Source organism: Nestor notabilis, unplaced genomic scaffold (genome assembly GCF_000696875.1).
Source record: "Nestor notabilis isolate BGI_N333 unplaced genomic scaffold, ASM69687v1 scaffold632, whole genome shotgun sequence".
Taxonomy (NCBI): Eukaryota; Metazoa; Chordata; class Aves; order Psittaciformes; family Psittacidae; genus Nestor; species Nestor notabilis.
In genome coordinates, this window is record NW_009918409.1 from 29,616 (window position 1) to 51,095 (window position 21,480).

A 21,480-nucleotide genomic window follows, 5' to 3' on the forward strand; every position below is an offset into this window, starting at 1 on the left:
ACTGGTAAAAACAAAAATCATTTCCAGACTGGTAGAAACTTTAACATGTATAAAATTAGTCCCCAGGCTAAAATCTTCCTGCCTCACTGGCAGGAATACTAATTCTCAGAAGATGTTCCTATCAGATATAGTATAACAACTCTGGAATGAAGAAACCTTGCCACCACAAAGGGGTGGAAACAGCTGTGCTTCTGCATCGGCATGCTGGTGCTCCCAGTGAGCAGAAGTCATCAAATCAGGCTGCCAAATGGAGTGACGGGAAGAACACTAGTAAGTGAAACTCAGCAGCTTTATCTCATCCTTTATCTGGTCAGAGTCGGGTTCTTCAGGGACAGCAAGCAGGACACATTCTTCACAGTACACATGACTACTACTTACACATTTCTTAAACCTATTTTCAGTGACAATGCAACCAAAATCCTAGTTTGAAGAACCTAAGGTTTGTTAAAATATGACACTATTACAAAAGAAGTAGTGAAGAGATTTGTTGCCTCATAACACGAGTTCTTGCTTTCTACGTATAAACCAATCATATTAAAACAAAAATTTGTAGCATCATAAAATATAGTTCTGGCAACTGACTTGCTCGGTATAAATCTCAGCTGTGACTTGTTCCTCCAGTTTGCAGGACAGGGGTAAAGTAAGGGGAGAAATCTCCCTACTCTCTTCCTCAGGTAGAAATTAAACACCAAGCCAAAAGCTGCACATGAAGATCATGATTTCTGGTCTTCTTCTGATGGCACAACTTCCAAGAGGATTTGCAATGTCATGGTTAGTTTGTCTGCAAAGATAAAAGGATGGAGAATTTTGGTGGGGCAAATTCTGCTAGCAGAAGCAGCCAGAAAAATTATCTTAGCTGCTCTATGGCCTACTTACACATGTGGTTCACAGCAGGCGTATATACTAGGTGCATATATCATTTAAATGTCTGATTCAATTTTTTCTTTTTTTAACTATGGGGGGGGGGGGGGGGCTTCTTTGCACATTTTTTACAAGGGGGGGGGGGGGGTTGTCTCTGATCCAAGGCTACACATATACTATAATAATGGAAGAGTATAGATGTATAAACTTATTCAAAAAAGGTCTGCATGTATTCAAAAGCTTTCTTAAAGCCTAACTAGTGTGCACCACTGCTTAGCTTTAACAAAGTAGCAGTGTTGAAATAAAAGTCTGGAAGAGTTCAAACAAGTTAATTCAAAAAGGAAACTGATTACAAAGCTTCACAGGCCTAACAACGTCACACATCCAAAGCAACTTCACACTGTCTTTTTGTCACTCTGGACATTTATTTCCTTCTGGTGGTTTTGATGGTTTTCTTTTTAGGGCACTGTTTCATAAATGGCACAGTTAATTTATATACAGAATAGTAAACCAACATTATCTTACCACTCCTTTCACTTGACGCTTTTTTTAGGAACTCATTTTAAACAAGCAGGAGTTGTTGTAAGACAAAGTTCTGATTTTCCCTAACTCAACATCAGCGTAAAGCAAGGGCTTGCTTTACACTGCACTGAGGATAAAACAGTGCAACTCACAGAAGATACGAAACTACTTTCCTGCTCTCCTGTCTAGGGCATACTCTACCATCATTTCTCTCTGGAGGTCACCAGTTCAATGCAAAGCCAGCTTGCCCTTAAACTGTAAACTGATGGGGTCAGGGAGGCTGAGAGTCAACAGGGACTGCATTTTCCTCCCATCTCCCTCCCCTACCCACAGCAGGGACTTCAGAGCTGGGCTGAGCATGGCCGGGGTGAAGGGCAGGAGGAAAGCCAGCTGCAGGAATCCAGCAGGGCTTCGCCCTGGCCATCCAACCCCTGCCAGGTTTGAGCCTGAGCAAAGGAAAAAGAAGAAAAACAGACTTTCTGTCAAGCTGAGCTATGCTGTAACAGCTCTTAGAAAAGGGCACGGCAGCAGAGGGGAAGCCTGAGCATCTCGAGAGCTGTCTGGGATTTTAATATCCTGTTTGACAAACTGGACAGAGCCACCTGCAGCAAGACCTTGTCCTTGCTGTGGCGGAAGGTGGCTGCCACTCTTCCACCAACACACAGGAGTTTTACTCTGTGCTGGGATGAAGCCATGGAGGAGCAATCAGACAAACTGGGGGGGCTGCAATGCTTGCTTGGTGTTTCACTGGCTGCAACATACTCAAGATAAGACAGTGTAAGGAGTATTTGACCCCCCAAAATTTTCTGTCTTCAGTCAGTATATCTATATCTATATTGTGTGCTTTGAACAGTATCTAGATTTACAATACTAGCTTCACATTTGTAACAAGACAACTTAACATACCATGACAGTAAAGACAACTTTCCCTCTCTCTTCCTCCTCCCAAACCTTAATTTTTCCTTTCAAGAGGAGAATTCACAGTAAATGGATCGCAAGGGACAGCCTTTTGAAAAAAACCTAGACCTGGTATCTACATAAAGACCCCATAAAACTTGGGCGGGGAAAGAAAGCAGTGATAATTTACTGCATATGTATAAGGCTAGACATGAAATCTGCAACAGCAAAACCCTGAGATGATTTCCTGTAGAGCCCAACATAATAAACTGACAAAGAGAAACAAACCAAACTTATAACACTATGTTCTGAGTGAGCAAGTGTCATCTTTTGGTATTTGTAAATAACCCTGAAAGAGACATTTTGTTGTATAAACAGATCTCTTTTCCAATATGGGCTCAAGCTATGAAGAAAGTAGGATTTAACTTTTAAGCTCCTCACAATTCAATCCACTATAAAGAAAATGATGTTTTAAATGTAAGTCTAAGGTTGGGTTTTCAACTGAGAAAGTCCAAAAAGAAGCATTCTCATGCTGGTGCTGCATCTTTTTACACACTGATCTGCTTTGTATGTTTTGCTAGGCTTGACTTTCTTTTCATTTTCGCATTAGTTCTATAAAAAGCAAGAAAGTGGAGGTCAAATGAAGCCTGTACTAGCTGGAAATTATTTGTCCCGGCACATCTGGTGCTACAGCAAATTTTTTTTTGGAAGAGGAAAGAACAAAATGTTATTCTCACTGCAAAATACCACCCAGGCCCTATTAAGCCCACGAACTGTGATGTTACCTTTTGTTCAATACAGTAATTTGGTAAGGAGAATGGAACATAAATGCCATTAAGGGCAGTCAAAATGAAAGATGTTCAGCCTGGGAGAGGATTTTGTGGGTAATCCATTTGAGGGCTACTGTAACCAGCCTGAAACACCTTTTACAAATGCACTCATCTTCAGGCTGGGCCTTTTATCCTAGTACTCATTCTGGCTGTTCGACATCCCTTTCCTCTGATCCTAGCAAAACCTCTACTGAATACCCAGTCTAATCTTTTCTGGGCCTGGTCTGTACCCATGTGTCCTTGCACCTTGTCCTTTACTTAAATAGCATGTGTTCCACGTAGGATTTATGAGCAGCACTCATTTCTTGTATCCATGTCTGGGTAGCTGAACAAGTCAAGTTCCCCACAAGGTGACTCTGCAAATGGGTAGAGAGCCCCACAGTGTTCTGTTCATGCACTGAGTTGCACAGATGAAGCAGCTTGGGAATAGTCTTGTTAGCATGGTGCCATGTTCAGACTAACAGGCTTTGACTCTCCCCGTGGTACTACACAAAATGCTTTGTTGAAGTCTAAGTAGATTGGATCTATCACATTCTCCTTTGTCTAGAAAAATCAGTTATCTTCTCAAAGAAAGTTACCCAGTTCACCTGGCAAAAATCTACCTCTTAAAAGACAATCCCATTCTTTCCTGCTGTCCTTTACCTCTTGTCTGGCATCACTCTTTCATGCTTAAACACACATAATGCATGTTGTTTCAAGGTTAGAATATTAAACTTGCAGCTGCCCAATGGCTTTTGTATATCTCACAGATGTACCTTAAGTGAATTTATCCTCACTCAATGCCTTTGAAAAATGCTCTCAGGCTATACAATGCCTCACAAAATAATGCCAGTTTAATGACTCCACACATAAGGTTTATTGCTTCTTCCGAGGAAATAAAAAAATCTTATTATTTAACAAGTAAATATCCACTCTGCTCCACCCCAAAACTGTCAGCATCAGTTTTCTGTCATTATTATTGTTATTTTGGGAATAATAATTGCAAAGCAAACAAGCTGTTTCACCCACTGACTGGCAACCGCTGCTTTCCCCTCTGAGCCAGTAAACTGTGTCCCTTCATAGGTATTACACAGACACCAGGCCTTCTTTCTAGGAGGGGAATTTTGTGTTGTCTGAAAAGCTAGGAGATTCACCTTCATTGTAAACAGCTGGCGGAAAAAGCTTCACATCTACCCAGTCCACCTTAAAGAGAATATTTTTTCTCTCACCCATGTAATGTAGTTCAACACTGGCATCCTGTGGCCAGAAATCCAAGTAACTGTATTCAAAACCTCTGAGACTTCACAGAAAATGCCAAAAATCTCCTGGGTTTGATAAGGGAAAATTTCCTAAATGTCAGGGCTGAGAAATTATAAACAGACAAAATCCTAACTATTTAATAGTGTTCTTTTGCATATAACTGTTCTCATTTGCACTGGAGCTTTCTACTCATTCCCAGGACATTGTGAGAACTTTATAACCCTATGGTTAAAAAATTAAGATGACCAAAGTGTGCTAGCCTTAAGCTAGTATCTTTTTCTGTAAATACTTCCTGCCCTATTGTCTGTGGACTTCCCAGTATGACTTAGGAGGGAAGCTCATAGATCCCAGAACAGATAGGACATAACTATACAGCCCATATTTATAGAGAAAAAATACATATAAACGGTTATAGTGTAATAACATACATATGAAAACCTCATTCTTTTGTTCTAAGCAGCTCATTTTAAATCATCCTTTAAGACTGAAGCACAGAAGACAATATGCATTTCTGATTCAGCAGCTATATAAATAAACTATTTTTAGTTGAAAACTTTCATGGCTTGAGTTTTTCTTTTGCATCAGAAGAGGTTTTCTTTCAGTTTGGTTTAATAAATTATCCATAATTTATGAAATATTTTGTCTATATTCTTGTTTCATGTTTCAAAAACTACCTCCACTTTGAAAACCTATCGTGCTGAGTAACAAAACCCAGAATAATGGGGAGCTGTAATAAATGATACTGACTTCTTTCTAATGGAAATGCTCCAAATGACCGTTCTCCAACACAGCAGAACTTCCTCAAATGTTTTCAAAAGCTTTCAGAAATGGTATAAAGATTATTCTTAGTGTATTTCAGGTGTGAAACCAAGCCACGTCACACAGAGTGAAGCACAGAAACAATTTCCATAGAGGTGTGTCAGACACCTCTTTTACTATTATTTTGTCAGGAGCCACTGCTAAGGACAGTATCTTCATAGCAAGCCCTTCTGTGCCTGTCCCATTCCAAACACTCCACAGATGCATGGTCTCCATAGAGCACACCAAGCCCATCCTGTCATGCCCAACTGTGATGTTTAAGTTTCCAAACAGATTCTCCTGAGTGTGTTAATACTGTCTCTATTAGCATAGGCCAATGGACAGGCGAGGGAGATGGGTGATTCAAAAGGAATCAGATGTTTGTAAGAGAGGGAGAGAAGAAGAGGACAGATGAAAAGGCATCTACCATTTGAAGTCAATCACTAGGTGAAGAATAGGCTTGCTGTAGATGTATCTCATTACTTAGCGGACACTGATTGTAACCAGCAGTGCAATGCTATAGCATGTGCCAAAAATAAACTTGTATTGTCATCCGCAGCTAAGAGCTGCTGAGAGGATCGACTGGGAAGGATTTCACAACACAGGGAGCCCTGAGAAATTCCCAGAGGCAGCATGAAGAAGAGGAGTCCCACCAGGACTTACCTAGGAGGTTTCTGAACCACTTTGGTTTCTTGTCCCATACAATAAAGAGATAATAAGCAGGAACTCCAGTCAGGGTTATTGCAAATCCAATCCCTGTATTCACTGGATCAGAGTAAAGTGACAATGCAACCATGAAGAGGCAGGTGAAGGAAAATAACGCTGGAATAAATAAAGGCACCTGAAACATAACCAGACAAAGAACCATTACTTTACATTGACCTTGCTATTGAATGACTGTGGCATTTAATGTTCCATGAAATGTAAATTGGATAAAACCCAGGAGTACAGAATAGTTCTGGAGAAATACAGGTATCTGGAACATACACACAGAATGTCAGTGACTGCAGAAACCAAGCTACGCAGAGTGCTACGCAGTAAGTACCACAGAAGTCTGTTAATTACACACTAAAACACTACAGTGTTTTACATCCTCTAAAATGTAAAGGCTGTAAATAAGCTACATTGCAAAAGTCCTTCCTCTAATCCCCCAGTAGATAAGTAAGCAGGTCTAACCTCAGTAAAGATTTCCTCTTTGATAATTACCTATTAGAAAACACTTTAAAACACAACCAGGAGCTCAAGTCTCTTTTTAAAACTATTAAGAACATATTGATTTTCTTCCTAAGATAAAAATTAAAATCTGGAAGGAAGAGAACAAATTAAATACTAATTTGACTGGTGATAAAGAGATTTGATAATATGCAACTGGTAGCTATTGAAAAAGCACTTTCTGACTATATGACAGGTAGTATTGTCAGTATCACTGTTGAAAGCAGAAAAAAAATAACAATATCAAATTAATTCTTTCAATTTTCAAGAACATCACTACAATCACTATGGTATCACCTCTGAAGAAAACACCTAGAGGCATGGCTGAGATGTTTGGTGTAACGGAGAATTGGATAATTCCTTGGAGATTATTCTCTTCCTTTCATGCCTTGAAGCATTACTGTTCCTCTTTTGGGGACTGTCAAAGCCTTTTTTTTTTTTTATCAAAGTGAAACAGCTTGTGCTGTTGACCCTATTTACAGATATACATACTGGAATGCAACAGTGCACATTCTTAGTTCTTCACAAAATAGGCTTCTCGGCAATATACAAATACGGATAGATTCCTCCATTTTTTTTCATGGTGGACATTATCTTTCCACATACACAGTAGGACAACTTACTTTGTAAGATGCTACTTCAAATAAGCAAAACAAATGGCAGAACCAAGACTAAACCAGCTACTGTTCAATGGGCCAGACTATTAGCACTTTCTTTCAGGGTTCACGATAACTGTTTTTGCAAATCCACTGCAAGTCCCAGATATCATAATAACAGCATTAACAACTCATTTGTGCATCAAATTGGCATATGGGATAGGCAATGAAATAAATGCTTAATATTAATGCTTACGCTTGACATGAGTTTTGGTGGCAAAGTTATTCAGGTCTTTATCAAAGAGAGATCAAATAGAGGATTGGCTGAAAATCAAGTTGGCACATTTAACCCCAAGATTTGCAGTTTGAACTCTACGGACTACACAGGGCTAGAGGCATTTTCATACAGCCTGAATCACACTGCCTTGGTGCAACAGACAGGCAAAACTGAGCAAATATCTCCCCTTTGGCACAGCAGCTTCAGTTGCTGCCCCCAAGCACCGTGGAATAGACAAGAATTATCTTTCAGAAGTGAACTCAGCTGAAGAAGCACTGGGGAGCTTGCAGGAAAACACTCAGAGACCTTTCAGTGCAAAAGACTGTTTTCTATTAACTCTACTTTTCTCAAGAAAGAGCTTAGCCTTCTACATTAGAAAATTCTTATTTACTGTCTGACTACACAATGAGTAAGAGGGAGAAGGATTCATGTAAAACAGTAGAGAGCAGAGGTTACCTTGAAAGGACGAGGCATATCAGGACGTTTATATCTGAGATAAATCAAGCCAGCAACTACCAGTCCAATAAAAAGCCACCTGGCAAAACTGAGGAAATTCAGGAGGCTGTAGAGATCCCCGGTGAATAACATTATCATTGTGAGAGGATGCTGCAAAAGAAATTCAGAAGACAAGAGGGGGTTAGTGGATTGATCTCTATTATTTTACAGCCGCGATGTCAATTTTTTCCCACAGGGACGAACAAGTAGCACAGCCTTGTGCAGAGACACCTGAGAGCCACAGACGTGGGGCCTGCCTTTGTCATACAATCAGGTGTGTGATCAATCCAGGTGTCCCCAAGATCACATCTGATCAATATATATCTGTCTCAGGTGACCACACGTGACCAATACATATCTGTCCTTTGTGCCCCACATGCAGGCACACAGCCCACTGCATCACCAAAATGCTTGAGCATCCTGGGCACTCTTCTCATGGGACCTGGCAAATATATTAGCCCACTGAAGTTTTACTCGCTCATCACGGATATAGGCGACAAGAGGAGCTGAATCTAGGTCACATCTGATCATATGAAAGCAGGGGTTTCCAAGCATCTTGTGGAAGGAAAAAGTCTTGCAGTCCTGCAAGCTGCAACAGGGGAAGTTCGCAAAGAGGGATGACACCACAGGATGACAGCTGGGCACACTGGTTTGCCACCAGCTTGTATTTTCACTATGCCTTTCAGGCTTGCAAGGTGGACTGACTACACATCAGAAATGCAAACATTTCTAAGCAGGGAAAAGCATTTAGTTGTCACACAGGCAGCTACGGAAAAGCAAGGAGGAGACGGGACACTAGAATAAATGCAGTTCCTCATTATAAAACTGTTCTGAGAAACAAGGCTTCTGTGATGCAGGCAAAAGCTCACGTATAAACTAGTGCTGTGCCTTGGGTTAGATTATTAGTGTAGGCTACAGAGATCTATTTCAGGGTAATGTCTAGACAAAAGCAGAATTTTTGTAGCTTGAATAACTCTGAAGGGTAATCTGCACTTCCCATGAGGCAGCCTATGCCTACAACGACACAGTCCTTGCACATGGGGAGGAAGGAAGGAATCAAATCCAACACAGCCCCTATTGTTCAGCAAGACGGATGATCCTGGCAGCCACAGCCTCTCTAGGTATATAATGAGGCAACAGGTGAAATCAACTGCAGATGCAGTAAAACACCGGGCTAGATCTTAATGTAAGGAAAACTAGCTTTTATTAGTTATCTAGATTCACAGCCTCTTTGTCTCTCTCTCTCTGTCTTTTAATCAGTGAAGACAGCATGGATTTGAACCAAAAGGATCAATATTTCAAATGTGGGTCTCTGGATTCCAGCCTCTAATGACTTACAAAGTGCTTGGTCCTTTACACAGATATTAAGCAAACTCCTCTGTAAAGGTCAAAGGAAATTTTACCACTGAATTATATTGGGCAAGATTTCTTCTATATAGACTCAGCCCTAAAAGTTTAAAACCTCAGTTATAAGCATGATAATGCAAGGAAGGGCCACAGACAGTGAAGAAGTTGTATCAAGAAATAAAAAATAAACTTGATTGCATGATTTCTTGGAGCTGTTTCACACAAATCTATCATATAGCAACACATACATACATGAACAGATTTCTTAATCCCTAAGAATGTTGGTTTTTTATTTAACAAGCCTCAAACACTGAACATGCTCATTTTCTCAGTTTATCCTCAAAAGCTCTTTCCTTTCTTACAGTGTGGAGACCTTGGTAGGAGAAATAAACCAGGAAAATGCTAAAACACTGACTATTGATGCAGAATATGTTCTGCAACTACTCTATTTGTAATGAGGCAAGAAAAAAATTACTCTCTCTGAAGGAAAGACATCTTCATGTGAGAATCTGACTTTTTCAAAGGAAATCAATGCACTGGTATAACAGAACCAGATGCAATAGCAGAAAATGTCTTTTAGGAAAAAAAAATATTTTAAGCATTTCATTCCACAGAAAACAATGCATTTACATGAAAGATATTACTACTCACCCAAAGAAATAAAAAGCAAAGTAAATGCTTATGTAAAATGAATTCCATAAAACTTTTCACCATAATCACATTGCCTAATATTCAAAATGTGGAAGCCTGCAGTTGTATGTGCACACATAAAATTCAACACTTCAGCTGGCACTTCAGAAGTGAGCTTATAAGCATGTAGAGCAAAAATTGATCTAAATTCCAGCACAAGCATCGGATCTTACTACCACAGACTCATAGGTGCACATGTGTCTTCTGCTGTGGCTAGATCTCCGCACAGATGCAGAGGTCTGTCCAGATACATTACAGTCATTAGTCCCAAAGGAGGGGCTAAACGCCCACGGTTACAAAGACTGCAAGTTAAGTGAAAATCTTCAAAGCACTTTGCAAACCAAGGTTTGAGGTCAGTATTTTGACATTTTGTCCTAACATTTTACCATACAAATTAGTCTGCAATGCAAACACATGGCCAACATTTAGCTCTGCTGCTATTTTAGAAGTCAGTAATAGGATTTCCACTATAAATGCTGGTGTTTTTCCTTAGACAATTCACAGACTATTGCCCAGGCACACATTCTCTCATTTTTTAATCACTGCTACACTGCACTGCTGAGGGTTCCCCTTCCATTATCTTAATGCATAATTGTTTGCATTTTTCACTATAAGGTAGTATAATGAGCCTTTAGGGTCCTCGCAGATGCTGGTGTTTAGCTGCATTTTCAGTTAAATTAATCCCTTTTTTGTTTGTTTGTTTAAGTGGAATTTGTTCCTCTGAAAGGGAACTAGCTCATCACTAGCAGGTCCTTAGAAACAAAGGGCAGTAAGACATGAATGAGGTTGCAGTGATAAGCAGACAAGTGCTACCAACAAGATAGCAAGGAGGAGATGATAGAATAACTCCCAAATCTCATTCCTCTCTTTACTGTCCTCTGCCCTGCCCAAAGCCCACGTACACATTAATAAATGAGACTCAAGCAGTGCCCAAATTCTGTTAGAATCCTCCAGAGCAAGCCTGTAATATGAATTCTTGTGCAGGAACATTTGTTTGTATGATTTACCAAAACAATGACAGCTGGCAGAGGAGTGTGCTTGCGGACATGAATCATGGAGAGAATTTCCGGAAGGTGACCCTCGCGGGATGCAACGAAGAACATCCTGGTGGGAAATAAATGTGGACAGACTTTAAATGTGCTCATTACTGTGACTAGGCAAAGCAGCTCATGAAAGTCACAGAGCACAGCAGCACTTCTTAGGCTTGTTTGAGGCATTCTGAATGAAAAGACTAGCAGGAGAAGCCTATAAGCAGAAATCAAAGTCATCTCTGAAGGTGTCCCCTCCTTACTTTATGCTATGATCAGTGTTCAGAATTAGTTAACATTTTCCCTCCAATTTCCCTCCTTCACATGAAACAAAGCAGCCATTAAGTGCTATGCTCAGAGGGACCCACTTCCAAACATTTCAAAGGGTTTTTTAACAATAAGAGTCTAAACTCAACAGGAACAAAGATGAGAAAAAGCCCCACACCTGGTAAGCATTGTAGTCATTTTTCACTTCATGCTAAAGGAATGAATCTTACTGTCCTATCCTCTTGCTTCAAGTGTATATACTATGCCCTTCACCCCCAGTAATATTAGCAATGCTCACCTGGAGACCGCAAAAATGCCGCCATTCATAGATCCAAAGCAGGAGAGAGCAACAAATACTGGTACAGCTAAAGAAAAGTTTCCCATCAGTCGTTCAGCAAAGGTCTGTTAGAGGAGAGAGACATATACAATGATTTTTCCTAAAACACAAGAGTAATTTTACTCTATTAACTAATCACCAATAAGTATGATAAGTTCTAGTTACAGCCCTCTTCTACATCCCTCACTGGAAGCTGTACTGTGCATTTGTTACCCCTTATTTTGTGACACCAACACTACTGTGGATGAGGTCTCCCACCCTTACTGCATGTGGAAAATTGTCAGTTGAAGCTATGCTGTAGTGGTCCTTTTTTTTGTCAGTTTAGACCATTATGACTCAAAAAAAAAAAGACCTAATCTGAATGGATCACAACCTGATCTGCTTACCTAATATTTTTTTCCTACAGTCTTCACTTTACTTAGCTGATACTACCAAGTGGTATAGTCCATCCATTCATGCTTTTTTGTTCTAGATTACCAGAAGAGCCTTAATTGGAGTTTGGGACACCACAGGAGACATGTACAGATTTCTTCAGGTTTGCAATATGTTTTCTTTCTAAATCTCCCAAGAGCTACAGAATTTGGTCATTTTTAAATGCCACGTCAATTGAAGTAGCCACAGGCAGTGACACTACTGGAAAGTAAATGGAAATTTTTATTTCCTCATTGCGAGTCAGATACCGTAAACATAAAAATCAGTGTCATCACCACAATTCAGCAAGAACAATCAAAGCAGTATTCCCAAGCCAGGTTGCTTTGCAACAACTTCCCAAATGAACTTCAGTATTCACAGCAACCCCCTTCCTAAGTACTCCGGATGCACGTTGTGCAGAAACTTACAAGAAGCAAGACAGCTTCTTGCTACAAAAAATAATTCAGAGCTCCCACTTCCACAGATATCTGTGTTTCCTGCTTCTCAGGAGTTTGGCCTACAATTTAGCACAGGATTATTCAAGCACACACTTGACTATAAAATTTAAGTCCTGTTGACTTTGCCTTACCAAGTAAATAAATACAGTCTAACATTATACTACAAATACTATATATGGCCTTAAGTGCAATCCTACTCATCAGCCAAAAATCAGACTAATTTCACCAGGATGCTAATGCGGTGTAAAAGAGGAGCCATAGAAAAGTCTGACTGGATGCATCCCCCCGATTTTTTTCCTGAGAAATAAAAATATATCAACAAACACAACTGCAGCAGGGATATAGCTTTGAATTTTATTTCTGTAACTTACCACTGCTACAGCTTTTGAAAGCAGCAATTCCCCAGCACTGATTGTAGTGAAATAAGCCACGTTTGTTAACACATAGCCAACTGTGACGATAATCATTGAAATGCATATTGCGAGGGGTATGTTTCTGAAATACACAAGGTAGCTCATTATTTTGCAATCTGGTTGCTGTTCCCTGAACATGAAACAAATAACATGAGAAGAAGCCACTAATGATGGTGAATGCACATTTGGTGATCCCGAAATATCATAATTGGAAAGTACCAGTAAAAAAATAACACATCTAAACAAAACCATCTATATAGAGCAAACAGATTCGTAATGAAGAGGTGAGAAACCATCTGAGGGAGGAGTCCTTTGGAAACACCAAGAGGTTGTGGTCCCCATGCTTCCCATACAAGAAGTATGGCCCATTTGAACTGCCTACCCCTATAAACTTTCAAGCTGAGCCCAACAGGAAGGCAGCAGGTACCAGTGCTTGAACCAGCAATAAAGCCGATGACAGATGCAGGTGATCCACCTTTCAGGAGAGCAATCACAATTGCATCTCCAACATACCTACTAGCGCTCAGTGAGTCTCCATCTGGAGGTGGTTCAACACCTTCCCCTGGATGCCAAAACATCTAGCATTCGGAATTCTGCCCTTTCCTCTTCTGTGCAATCCCACCCTTGCACACCTTATATCCCAAATATCTTTATTACTATTTAGGGGTACATGAGGCCCAAATATGACACAGAAAAAGGAAAAGCACAAATTTATACTGTTAGTACACCACTAATAGTACTGAACAGCACAAACCCCTTAACGTTTTAGCTAATCACCAATAACAAACAAATAAATAATAATGCTGAACTTTTATACAGCACATCCTTCCAGTCAGCAAAGCAGAAAAGCAGATTTCTATTTTAAAGAAGAGGAACAGAGACACAGTGAACTCGTCCGAAGCCACACTGCCAGCAAATGTCTGAGTTAGGGATAAAAACCCAGATGCTTCAAGAGTTACGCTAGTCTCTTTCCCCTTGATATCATTGATATCTGCATTGTACCAAGAAGAGACTCAGATCTGAAACCAGTGTTCGGTCCTTTAATTCCAAGGCCAAGAGATGTGGTTGGAAAGACGCAGTATGTGCACTCCCTCTGAGGAGAGCTGAGAGCTCCTACTTCACAGCTGGTTCCCTCTGGCTATCTACATTAAGATTGCTTTTGAAGAGATGGAGGGGTTGCCATATGTGAAGAACTTTGTTGTGAAGGTCACCCCATCAGGTGGGAGAAAGGGGAGACAGAATGAGGAATTCTGGTGTCCCAGAAGAGACTGCAAACACAGTCTTAAAGGACTATTGCAATTATCTCAAAGGAAAACGTGTTTTGAAAACCAACCAAATATCCATTGTTTTCTGATATCTTGTCTCAAAGAAACACAGCTGGGTCAGAATTTAAGGATTCTCTTGACTATCAGTCCTTATTTCTCAACAAAATTCTTATTATGCCTGTACAGAGCTGAAAAGCAGTGCTAAATGGAGACATAAATAAAGCAGGACAGTAATGCTGTTGCACGTCTTGCCTATGAAACCATGATGTCAAATACTGTCATTAACCCAGACATACAGGTAGGTAAGAGGATCATACCATAATGCAGCACTAAATCTGGGTAGGTCGATTCTGCATTAACCCATTGCTACCTCACAGACTCTTACATGAAGAAGCTGGAAGGAGGGAAACCAGTCAGCTTGTAGGATGCGCTTGTTGACGGAAAAGGCAACAGCAAGGACCACAGCAAACAGCCCAGAATACAAGCACTGTATTGCTGGGAAAACCACAGAGTTGCTGACTCAAGCAACATTGCAGAACTGCACGTTGATAATATCTGCAGAAAAAGTTTTTGTGGGTCAGTTGCCAGATATTTTGCAACTAGCTTGATTAAGCTCGTTACCTGACCTGGGTGTAAATTGAATCAATCTACTTGGCATCCATGCAAGGTAATGGATACATGGCTTTAAAACCTCTCAGAACAGAGATTTCAATTACATCTTCTGTATCACAGCTTCAACCACTAAGCTATTGGATAAATCAGCCCTTACTTCAAACTTAAAAACTATTTCCAGCGAAAGATATCAAATTTGTACTATTTTCACAAATACTGTTTGAACGACTGAAACCACACTGCTAAATTTAACAAACATTGTCCATTCTGACTCTTACCGAACACCTGCTCATTGTATTTGTTTCTAATTTAAATCCCAGTCTAACTTCCTCTAAAACAAAATGACAGTTCACAACTAAGGAAGGGGGGCAGAATCATGCTTCCAAATATGACTGTTTTCTTAGCACTGCAGTTCCTGTCTTGCTATGCTGAAGAGCACTAATCCTCTTGAATAGTAATACCAACAGCAACAACAAAACTCCGGAGAAGAATAAAACCCCCCAAACAAGCCAGAACTAGTCAGCAAGCACTGCTCATTAAAAATCCCGCAGATCATAACTCACACGTGGAGCAGCACAAGGGATGCTGTGACTTCTAAGCTCCTGAGTTCTCATCTTCTGAGCAAAGTGAGCGCTCAGGTTGCACCTCCTTTTGTCTCGCAGCAGGAGCAGGCTTTCAGAGGGCTGCTGTATGTTCACACACAGTTCCTCTGAGTGCTGCTTATTAGCCAGTGCTTCCCGTGACAGATTTAGACAAAAATGAAAAGCCAGTTTCAAGATTTCAGGGATAAGTAATACAGTACGGTTCATTTCTCACTGATACCTCAGTTCAGATTTGCACTTGGTCCTCAAATCATCTGAAAGCACAGACAGACAGGTACGAACCATATGTAAAACTACTAAGTGAGAGCTTTAATCATGTCTTTCTTATTCATCCAATTTAAGAGGCAGTTCCCAATTTGCAACACAATCCCATTGCCACACTTTCTGCCATGAACTACAGTCACTGCACTGGAATAAAAACTGTAATGCCATTACCAAGAAAGATTACCTCCTTTCCCTGGAGGACCACTGTACCAATTTTCTTGTATTTCAGATATTCTCCTAAACTTCCAAATCTTTTCTCCAAATCAGGAAAAATCATACCTGTGTTCTATTCTCCATTAAATTGTCTCTATCGATGCAGATTTAACCTTTTTACTTCTGTATCCTATGAATCAAACATAACATGGGGTGTTAGCACACCAATAAGCCTTGTTTCTGCTATAAGGCAAATTCACAACTGCCACACAGCTAGCCAGGAGATGTTATGGACAACAGTGTTACTCTGTGCAACTGGTACCTTTCTAGGTCTCAAGTTCTAGCCAAGAGTGTATTTATGCTAATTTGTTTTTTAGGAAAGCCTGCTGGAAAGGGTATTGAAAGCATTTGAGAAGTGTTGTGGTTTAATCCTGGCCAGCAACTAAGCACCATGCAGCACCATGCACCTCCTTTCTGGTGGGATGGGTAGGAGAAGGGTAGGAGAAATGGGAAAAAAAGACAAAACTTGTGGACTGAAATTGGTTGACAATCAAAATAAACCAAAGTAAAATATAATAATAATACAAATACTACTACTGCTACTAATAATAATGAATAGGAAAAAGAGAGGAATAAAACCCAAGTACAGTACAGTTGCTCAACACCCGCTGACTGATACCCAGCCCCACCTGAGCAATGATTGGTCCCTTCTGGGTAACTCCCTCAGTTTCTATACTGGGCATGATGTGCTGTGGTACGGAATACCCCTTTGGCCAGTTCAGGTCAGGTGTCCTGTCTCTGCTTCCTCCTGGCTTCTTATGCCCCTCCTCACCGGCAAAGCATGAAACTAAAAAGTCCTCGATCAGGGTTAAGTGCTACTCAGCAACAACTAAACCATTGGTGTGTTATCAGCATTGTTCCCAGACTAAATCCAAAACAGCGTTGCACCAGCTACTAGGAAGAAAATTAACTCTATCATCCCAGCTGAAACCAGGACAAGAAGCTAACAAAAGCTACTGCCCTTCCTAACATGCTTTTTAACACAGTTTGACCCTTTAAAGTCAGCTGGTCATAGCAGACCCCTTTTATGAACTGTAAGCAATTATAATCCAAACCAGTGAAGTCAAACACCAGGAAGAAACCAAGTAATTAGGCACTGTGGAAGCTTTTCTTCTTTTCCTAGGTGACAGAAAGCAAGAAGGTTTTTAAATGCAGACTGTGGCCTGATTCTTCACTCTATTATCCCAGTGCTGTGCTGCTGGGTGTCTGCAGATGTCAGAGGTACAGAACCAATGCATTGAAACGGAGAAAGGAGCCCTTTTTAATGCTCGCTGCAGCATAACATCCATGGAGTGCGTGGTGGCATAAATGACAGTGCAGCTTAATAGCTAGTCTTCCTGGTTTTGTTTTTTTTTTATTTCATTTCTCCATGGAAAATCATAATCAAAAGAAAATGAAAAGAAGTCATGTAATTTAATAGTGTCTGAGCTACAAGCCCACAAGTAGCAGCTCAGTCCAGAACATAAGGCTGGAACATACTAGGAGGCAGAGAAAGGGGGAACTTCTGAGGCGAACCTTCACTACAATGAACAAAGTAACAATAGCTCATTGCTGAAGTCAGTCATTGCCGAAATCAATATCAGCATTTACAAATACACAGATTCAAGAGGTGCTGTGATGATTCCTACCCCTTTTGCCTTTGTTCCTGGCTTTGATTCTGTCCTGGCAGGTGGCCTCCTCTCAAGTTTTTAATCCTCCTTTTCTCCTAACAGATAGGCAAGATTGTAATTTTTTCACATGTTGACATGGTGAGAACCATTTGATCCTTTCAGTATAAAGGGCTGTCCTGTATGCTTCTTTTTACATGGAAAACATGCATCCCATGTAAGTAAATTTATATCAAAACATACTGCTTTATTTGTCCAGGGTTCGGGATTGCTACAGCTCACAGAGTGACTAACTAGGAGTGGTGAGAGATGTAGGTCAGGCTCTGAAATGTGGCACTTACTGAACCAAGCCTATACATCTTCTGTTCTTGCAATGAGGTCCTGGGAATATTAAATTACCAGGTCTCTCTTGCTGCTTTCTGCATTGTATTTGGTTATTTTTTTTCCAGTGTCAGGTTGTTTGGATAAATTTGCACTTGTGAATTCTTCTGCCCAGCGTTGGCCCTATGGACAGTGCAGTGGATGATTAGATTTTTTTTTTAGAGTGCCATAATCTGGAAAGAGTTCATTTTAAAAACTGTTTAACAGATTGCAAATGGCAAATAAATTATCACAGACGGGAACTTCTGAAAAGAATCTTGAAACTCCTTTGATGGTAAATTTTCAACTAAAGAAATATAGCATATACAGACTCATTCTCACAAAAACCTAGCAAATCCTTGCTTGGAAATCATATGAAGTAATTAGGCCTTTGCCTCCTTTTTTATTTATTTAATTAATTTTAAATGTAAAGAAGTATCTTTCACAATTTCCATAGCACAGTAAAGATGTTGTTTATCTCACTTTATGTTACCAGTAAGTAATTTATTTGTTTAGACCTTCTTACTTATGTTTCCCATTTGGGTGCCACTGGCACAGCTTTTTCCAGGACAGTCGACTCAGACTAAACATTTGTAAAACCTGGCTTTGAAATGGATGCAAGGAAATTATTTTGGCACAGCCACTAAACAACAAAGGATGCAGTGACAGTATGTTTCATCCTTATGAACTCAGTGGGGCATATTTGACTGTGTGCTTGTCGTTTCACAGAAAGAACAGCCCACAGTGGTCACAGCTCTTAGAGCTCACTGTTGTTATAAAAGTTGTCATTAGGCTGGAATATGAGCTGTAGTCTTCTGGGAATGTTCCTCAGGTGATTTATTGACACTGTTGTTCTTATCCCCAGGTTCTCACTCTGGCTTGCTTGCTTTCTTCCTTCCCACCCTCCCCCATCCCTTGGTCTGCTCTGTTTTTTCTCTCAAAAATATCTGTAGGAGGTAGAGCAGTATCAGAGCAGATTATCAGGAGACTTATGATTCTGCCACACCAAAGGTCAAATCCAAAACCCAGTAGATTATCCTGATTAACTGAACCCTGTGCCCTAGCTCTGGGGCAGGCTCTAGAAGAAGGAAATTTGCTTCAAAGCTGTACACAGCAGAGCTCAGCAGTGCATTTCATCCCTATATAGCCATGGAATGGAGTAGCTGTGCTCCTAAAGGAGATGGTAGACTCCTCAGTGATTCTTTCAGGGAAGCACAAGGTAGATATGCTCTTTCTTTAAGCTGTTGCACTTCTTCATTACAATTGCTTTGCATATAGGGCAGAAGGGGAATATTTGGTTTTGAATAGTAGCTAGGGACGGATAAATCTTAAAACGCATGGAGATTCAAATTTAATCAAATTCAGAAGCTTATAAGCTCCCCTAGTTGTCTCTCATATGATTTTATGAAGATGTTTTAATTTCATTGCCAATATTTTCCTGATTCAGGCTTCCTCAGATATTTTTTTTCCATTTTGATACTGATTTTCTTCAAAGTTCTGGGAGAAGAGGTGAATATTGCAAAAGACTTTCATGGCAGTGGCTTCCCCTTCCACCCAGGGAGCAGCCTGCTTCAATACCATCTTGGCAGTAATGCATGAGACAATTACAAATCATTGTATAAATTTGGGTCTAATATCAGCACCTCAAAATTTACTTAAAGCCAGCTGATTAGAAAAGAGTTTTCTCAATTTTGAAATCTGTTGAGATTTCATTCCAAGATGAAATGCAAAAGGAAAAAATTCAAGTTCAAGTCCTGGGCCTGCTTTAAGTAAATAAAATATTGCAATCTCCTGTATCAAAACACGTATAAATCTTATGGATTTTAAGCCATTGGCCATTCTGAAGTCTTTACAGGTTGGACAAGATTTATGTCTTAGTTCTAAAATTTTTTTCCTAAGAAGTGTCATACTGAAATGGGTAGTTTCCCATCAGAAGTTTTAGTTTCAACAAATCAAAATCTTAGAGTGAAGAATATTTTTTCTTGAATTTTCTGACTCTCTCTAGCAAATCCTCCCAGCTGAAGTCCCAAGCAGAAGCAGATCTATCAACAGCCCTTGAGATATTGAGGATAATTGTTACCCTCACTAGGCATAATTTGCTTTAATTTAGTAGAGATTTAAACCTGGCTGTGTTCACATTGTGTACTAAGTCAAGTTGGCAAGACAGATCTCCCCATAGTGCCATATTCAGTTATTTCATGGCCCAAGCCCTAACTTGTGAAGCCAATGCCTTTTCTGAAACACCTTTCTTTAAAGAGCAGGATGGATTCCTCTGAAACTTGGACTACCAGCTACAGAGACCTCTCATGTTCAAGCAGGATCCTGAATCTTTTCACATGAAGTGCATAGCATTCCTGGCATTCCCAAAGAAAACTAAGCCAACAGAGCAAACACTAAAGATGACAGCTAAATCCACAAAGGACTTTCAAGGTCACAACACTGTGTTACTCGCACTGTCTCTGCTTGGCCATGCTTATTTCTTGTACAGCAAGCATGTGATCACTGTTAAGAGCCAGAAAGCAAGCACAAGAGGCAGCACACAGAGCTGTTGGAAATATATGAAGTGCGAATAAAATGGGGGCCTGATTTTTAAAAATATCTCTTTAAAAAAAAAAATAGAACGCAGATTTGAAACATAACATATAAATTATCCCCTGTGACTTCTCACTCAGCTCTCTGATATGTCCATCAAGTGTCAATATTCAACATCTTCACATTACCTCGTTTGCAAACTTAATGCACAAAGTTTATGACCATTACCCAAAGACTTGTGAATAATCAAACCAGGGTTTTATTTTGCACTGTAACTTGCGCCCAAGCCACATCCCTCCCCAGGACCTAAAGGTCCCAAGGACCTAAAGCTGGCTTTTCTCCCCCATTGTAATAGTCAGGCCTAGCCACGCCTGCCTGGAGCTAGGCTTGCCCTGGGAACTCCAGCATGCTTATTATCACAGAGTTTGAGAAGTTTAACTGGGGAACAGCCAGGTGCCTGGAAATATGGGCAGCAGCTGAGCAGGATCTGTAGCAAAGGATCTGCATTTAGCACTTCAAAACCTGAATTGACAGTGAAGATGCTCAGATAAAGATGCTCATTTATGTAGGGCATTGCAATAAAGGTGTGGTTTAGGCTGGACCTGTAATTTAAACAATGTCTGCCACACTCTTCAGCAAAAGCTCACTTTTAAAATGCAGCATAGTCTAAATTCAGAGGATTCAAATGCAAATCTATTGTCAGCTCCTGGGTTTGAAGAATGACTTGCATGGTTCTACCTAACAGCCTTTTGATATCCCCCCTTTATTTGCCATTTTTCCCTAAATGGCTAAGCAACACTTTGAGTAGTGCAAAGGAGCAAGCTGGTGAGGCTGCTATCATTCCAAAAACGAGCTGCTCGATTCGAAGCCTGGGAACAAGCAGCCTGAATACAAAACACCTCACTCAGTTCTGGTGGAGGGTACAGCCCCGCAGCTGAACTTTTTAGGAAGCATTGCTGGTAGCATATTAATGATTCCTTATGGTATTAAGGGAAGACAAATTCTTAGGTACATAGAGGGATGAAGTGTGTGCATGAAAGGAGTTGGATTTTTCATACTTGTTTAATTCCCTGACATTTAATTTTGAACAAGAGAGTTTCCACAATGCGAAGGATCATAAAGAAACAATTTGTTGTTGTATGTTATCATTGATATTTCGGCATGAATGAAAATTGCACAATTTGTGATGAAAACAGCAGCTACTTGTAATAAGGAGCACCATGGAAACTGAAATATCATTTACTAAGAAAGACTCTTCTTCTGAAGGAATTCAGAATGAGAAAAATGGTAATGGAGGGTGCCTTGAAGCATTAGCATTTTAAAAGATGTAAAAAGCTTTAAATGAAA

General features: G+C 40.2%; 1 protein-coding gene across 1 annotated transcript in view; it reads right to left on the reverse strand.

Moving 5' to 3' along the window:
* Positions 1-713: 713 nt before the first annotated feature.
* The window catches only part of SLC7A11 (solute carrier family 7 (anionic amino acid transporter light chain, xc- system), member 11), a 57,093-nt gene continuing 36,326 nt past the window's right edge, over positions 714-21,480 (reverse strand). Inside the window, exons 7-12 of the mRNA XM_010009694.1 lie at positions 12,637-12,760; positions 11,358-11,461; positions 10,772-10,868; positions 7,689-7,838; positions 5,811-5,988; positions 714-781 (exon numbers count right to left, since the gene is read on the reverse strand). Coding sequence (XP_010007996.1) covers positions 714-781; positions 5,811-5,988; positions 7,689-7,838; positions 10,772-10,868; positions 11,358-11,461; positions 12,637-12,760 — 721 coding nt within the window. The remainder of the gene's footprint in view (positions 782-5,810; positions 5,989-7,688; positions 7,839-10,771; positions 10,869-11,357; positions 11,462-12,636; positions 12,761-21,480) is intronic.